Source organism: Mya arenaria, chromosome 10 (genome assembly GCF_026914265.1).
Source record: "Mya arenaria isolate MELC-2E11 chromosome 10, ASM2691426v1".
Lineage (NCBI taxonomy): Eukaryota > Metazoa > Mollusca > Bivalvia > Myida > Myidae > Mya > Mya arenaria.
Genome location: NC_069131.1, coordinates 15,311,755 through 15,317,754, shown reverse-complemented (window position 1 = coordinate 15,317,754; position 6,000 = coordinate 15,311,755). Strand labels below are relative to the sequence as shown.

Here is a 6,000-nt window from a genome sequence, read left to right as displayed (position 1 = left end):
ATATATAAACATAGTACGAGTCATTTCAACATATATAATATTATCTTATAGTTTTATCGATGCACGACAAAGAGTTAGTCTTTTATTATAAAACTAATATTACTTACTTCGTGATAATCATTTGTACGCTTTAAGAGATCGATTGTGGGTTCACTTTTTTGCTGGAAGGTACAGGCAAAACTCGTCCTGATGTCACTGAATATAACAATCACATTGCGTTTGTTTTGATGAAATCCGTTTTATTCACGGATGAATGAATATCTATACTGTCTTATTTTAACGAGAAATGGCTGGTTTGGCAAAAAATAAATATTGTTTCGTGAGTTTCGTGTCCTTGAGTATGACACTCTTGGTGGAACGTCTTTGGTAGCTATGTATAACATGAGGTTATTGGGTGGTAGTAATGGATAACGTGAACAAAGCTGGCTTTATATACCACTATGGGATATGGAACATGATATGAACGGGTTAAGTAACCGATAAGAAGTCCGAAAATGTCTTCTACGTCCATTTACAAGATGCAGGTGCTTTATTTTGTTTGTTAACAAAGCTCTTTCAAATATTGCAGGTCTCGATTAACGGTTAATCGAAATGTACAGGAGTATCAAATACAAAAGTGTGTTAAAAACGTCTTTGACTCCAAATGGGCCATTGTTAGGAATCGCTCGAAAGCATCTAAGCGACATACCGAACACTTATTTACACGCATTGGCTCTATGATTGCTCTTGTAAAGGATTTTTGCACCTTTTACCCTAGTAAACATTTTACACGTGTTTTGAGCTTCCGGTTTGTGTGAAAGTTGTGTATTGTTACTTGAGTGAGTTATGTTCATATGCAAATATTATTTTCATAGGGTTGTGGTTGTTTTACCAAGATGCAAAATGTACTGTAACCACATTCACATGGATGAATTCATCCGATTTTGGTTGGTCTCTTAAAAATAGGCTGGTCGCTGGGCTAAATACTGCTTACTTTTATTAAAGTCGTTTTCAAAATATATCAATGACATTGTATATGCTGAATAAATTGAAATTTAATGAATACATTCGTATACTAATTGAGCTATGTGGTCCTGAATTTATTTTGAGCAGTATACATGCTTAGGCAATCTCTTAGTGGAAAACATAGTATATCTTAATGAATCAGTAGACTAATCTATCAAACGAATGACAGAACAAAGGAATTACACACTTACAGCAACTTCTATAAATGTAACATTTTGATATCAACAATAATATTAAATAATTCAATACGATTAAATCCTTTAAAGAGAATATTCACTGAACATGGTTTTCCTGATATATATTAAGAAACATGAGCTCAAATGGCATTTGACACACTTTATAAACGCGCCTCAATCAATTAAGTTTCGTTAGTTGTCAACCTATTTTTAAAAAAAGGCTAATAGTGTTATGGAATGGTCTTACATTATAAATTGAAATGCACAACTATTTCAATAAAAGTGTTATTATATAGCATAAATATACCATATCGAATACACTTATTTGTAGACCAAGTCCCAGCGGTGAACTTCGTCGCTCGCTCTCCACAGACCAGCAACCTGTCCACGAGTGAGGTGATAGTTTACAAGACAGTGGAAACAAACCAGGGCAACGGCTACAGCTCCACCACGGACAAGTTTACCGCTGCAGTACGAGGACTCTACTTGTTCTTCATGCACACTTGTGTCCCTGTAGCTAAATTTGCTTTTCTTCAGATAATGAAGGAAGGTTCTGCCCTCATTGCAAGTTCACAGCACGAAAGCGACTACACTGACTGTTCTAGTAGTCAGGTGTTTGTACAGCTTGATGCCGGGGAAACGGTCTGGGTACAATGCTCCCTTGGGAGCTCGAACGTTCAACTGTTTGAAAATTCTTATCATTGGACCAGTTTTGGTGGTGCTATAATTTTTACCTGACATGACGTTGTCCGCAGTGTTAACAAAAGAAAGAAATTTGCAGTATTCCCACGTTCTTATTAAGTGAATATGTTTGTTATTATTTATTATCTAACATATAATTAGATAGTTTTATTAGATTATAAGAATCTAGCATTGTTTAGGGGTGCTCACATTCACAATTGACGTTCTGTTGTCCGGACCTTTAGCAAAAGAAAGTAATTTAAATAAAAAAAAAAAACGTTAACGCTCAAACACAGGATAACACTTGTTTAATATGTAATACATTTTATTATGATTTATGCTGTTAAACACTAAGAGAGGTCACCTGTATACTCTATCTTTATGTGTTGTCATGTATATGTCTTCAGAACACGCGTTTAAAAAGTGTTAAAATTGTAATACTTTTTGTGTTATAACTCGTATTGTTGAGTGTTTTGCAGACTTATGTTATGCTGTACGTCATGCCATACTTTGGTTAAAATTGTTTTGTTAATTGAAACCATTTTCATAATTTCAGCGTTTGGTTAATTACAAAATATTGATAGCAATTCTTTATTTGAAAATCCATTGTCTGTGGATGTGCCTCAATTCCAAATCTATAATCATACGATGCAAAATATAATTGCCGATGACAGAAAGGCACACCTTAGTCTGGAAAAGATGGCACAGTCGGCTAAAACTGATGCTATGGTGTTTCAATCTTTAACCGATCCATTGTTGACCGGAGATATTATGCTGGAAGATAACTGGCCCTCCACAGATGACATTCTCTTGTATTGTACGACATCCATTGCTGCCTTTTGTCTGATTGCTTTAATCTTAATATCTCTTAAACTTAGAAAACTCATGATTGTAGTGTCTGTTCTACAAAATACAGGTGTACAAAAAGTTCAGGCTGCCACTGTACCTTCTTTCATATATAAGAAGCCTGAAACCACTCCCGCACCAACAAATTATATTTGGGAACAACTTGGCATTACTTTAGATCATTACATATTAGCTTTTGTGATTATGTCATGTGTGATGGTGTCGGTTCTATTAGTCAAAACATGTACATGTAGACTAAGAAATAGATCATGTCAAATTGTTCTTGAGCTCACAAATGGATTTTCATGTGTCTTTGTGCCTATTTATAACCTTTCGATGTGTCCCACCTACTGGAATATTAGGGTTCCACAGAGCATTTCATGCATTTCAATTCAAGGACTATGGACACCCATTTTATCATTTGACTGGGATGACTTTCATGTGGAAAATAAATTAACTCATCAAAAGAATAATGTAGGATCCACTGTTAGAGTTGGTCCTCTAGCAGCTGAACGAATTCGACATATCATGCATACTTCATACTCAGCAAATTTTAATGCCAAACATGGAAACCTGTTAATCCCATTGAACTAGAAAATACCATTGCTTTACAAAATTTTTGGACTGTTGCACCTACAAAAGAAACTTGTGTATTATGTATTATATATCATGTAAAATGTTTAAATACATCTATTCTCTTTGGACAGCTGTGATTAAACCTGTTGGTAAAACGCCACTTTATGTTCCACAGAACAGAAATTGTTTAAAAAAAAATATAAAAAAAATAACAACAATATTTTGTGTAAATAATTTACAATTCTTCTTGATGTGATTCTGTTTTTCAGCATTTTTGTATTAAAGTAAGTACAGATGCTGGAAATGTATATATTTTATGATGTTCTTTCACTGTTTTGATGTCAACAATGTGTATAAATGTTTCACATGGTTAGTGTACATTTTTTTTAAAAACCCATAGGAGCTCAAATTAAATCACAGGAGCTAATAAACACAATAAGTCAAAATGGTGGTGTTATGAGCATTTGTATATTTTTCATATGTTGTGCATTCCCCGAGTCCTACAACTTTATAGGAATAAAGTAAAACAAGGGAGAGGGATAGTGTTATGCTGTAAAATTTCGAGTACTTTTGTGTAATGAAGTTTTACGAAATGTCATTAATACTTTTCATGTTTCATAATTTTAGAATATTTTGTCTGTTAGAAACACATTCCTGGTGCTTAAAGTGAATTTTGATAATAGCCAAATGGTTTCATGACATTTATTACTCTATTCAAACATAGTTGTCAAACTTTATATTATAGTATACACAGCGTATAGCATTTTTATTATCAATTAGTCTGTGGAATTATTTTTCTTGACAACCTATCACTACGCTAAAGATTGTTGCGAAACTTTAGATTGTAATATAAACAGAATGCCCGGCTTAACTGATAATTGAGATTAAGTCAGACAATGACATTTTTAGGGCCCAGCCCCTAGTGTCCCCTGCGTCTGGATTAATTGTCTCAATTTCATTGGCCATGTATTGGTATGACTTTTTGTAACATCCTTTGTCATTGGATGATGATAGTTTTGGCAATTCTCTAAAAAGAAAAAGTTGTGTCTTTCCTCGCTCGAGTCACTTTTACTGTTGACTTCGAAGTGTTTCATCTCATAATAAAACGAGGAAATAGACACATTTCTTGATCCTTTTTAGGTAAGAATTTTGCTTATTTGTGTAAGGTTGTTCTATCTTTTTAATGATTAACAGTTGTATTTGAGACTTAAATGTTTCCGTTTTAGAAACATGCTATAAAGTTATTTCAATGATATTGTATTAAGTATTTAAAGATAATTTAGAATGGAAAATCAGTCTTGATATGTTTATAAATGTATTCATACATTCCTTATAATTATCATGTACTGACTATGTATAACTGATTTATGTAAGAAGCATATTATTGTCTATGGCTTATACACCCAAGTCACATCTAAGCGCTGTACACTTTTCGGTCATTCTTTTGGCTCCATTGTTAGCTTTTCGTTAGATAGTTAACTTAGTCGTTCTATGATCAGGAAGCGATTGAGAAAAAAGCAGAAATTTGTCAGTGAAAAAGTTTTAAGCTTATCTGATTCTTTTAAGACAGCAAAAGATGTTGACATGTATGTATATTGCTTCTTTGTATACTTTTGAAACCAACGAACTCAGAAATTGATGTGAGACTTTGCAATGCATTGTTGGTTCATCTAATTGCTAATTGTCAATCAAGATTAATTTGTAATTTAAGAGAAACTTATTATTTGACAATATTGAAATCATTATTATTCTGTATTATGAAATGTTGTTAATACTTATGATACATGTATATGTACTTCACTTTTACTGTTGACTTCGAAGTGTTTCATCTCATAATAAAACGAGGAAATAGACACATTTCTTGATCCTTTTTAGATCTCGGGAAGGAGTCATTAAGAGTCGTCCACGCGGCACAAAACTTAAGACAATCGCATTCTTCAGTGTTTCTGATATCGGAAGTCATACATGTACCGTTTTTCTTTAGTATATGTTTTCATTGTCTTTTGTCTAAGGTCATCCCAAATCGATTGTATGTTTGTCAAAACGTACCTACCAGCTACGAAAAAAAAGGAGCAATCGTAAAGGAAAAACAAACACTAAGTATTTTATCATGAATTTAACTTCTTGAAGATATATACAGCAGACGCTATGGAAAGCAATCGGCTATGTATAACATTAAAACAAAGCTATAAAAGGTGATATAAACAACAAATAAAGCACACATAATACAGACTTGGTATAAGGTTTAAACTTATATTTCATTACATCTTTTCTGTGTTTTTTGTCGCAGCTTTTGGTACCTAAAATCTATTTTGTTTCTTATTGTGTATTGTGGTAAAATATGATTTTAAAATAATCTTCTGTTAAATAAATTGATTCCAAGTGGGGATGCAAACGAATATTCGATCAAACGTTTGGTATTCGAATGTTAAAATCGGTATTCGAATATTCGATGTTTTTGTTGAATAAACAAAATAATAAACCTTTTTTCCTACAAATTTCTTGTTGTGTGTCAAGTTCCTTGGTCTTGTTTTTGCAACGTTTGGCCCGTAATGCGACAGGCGTGAATGTGATGTCAACTACACCATGCACGCGTCATATGTCAATTAGGGAGCTATAAACAGTCCCCGTAATTTTACAATAAGTTACTCGCCGAATGGGCCAGAATCTAATGCGAGTATAGCAACAATAACTGGCTATAAGACAAGTGACATCG

At 33.3% G+C, this 6,000-nt stretch overlaps 1 protein-coding gene across 1 annotated transcript; it reads left to right on the top strand.

Moving 5' to 3' along the window:
* Positions 1-286: 286 nt before the first annotated feature.
* LOC128204379 (complement C1q-like protein 2) lies at positions 287-1,919 on the top strand. Its single transcript, XM_052905796.1, has 2 exons — positions 287-293; positions 1,513-1,919. Exons 1-2 carry the CDS (start codon positions 287-289, stop codon positions 1,917-1,919), a joined length of 414 nt encoding a protein of 137 aa, XP_052761756.1.
* The last annotated feature ends 4,081 nt before the right edge of the window (positions 1,920-6,000 follow it).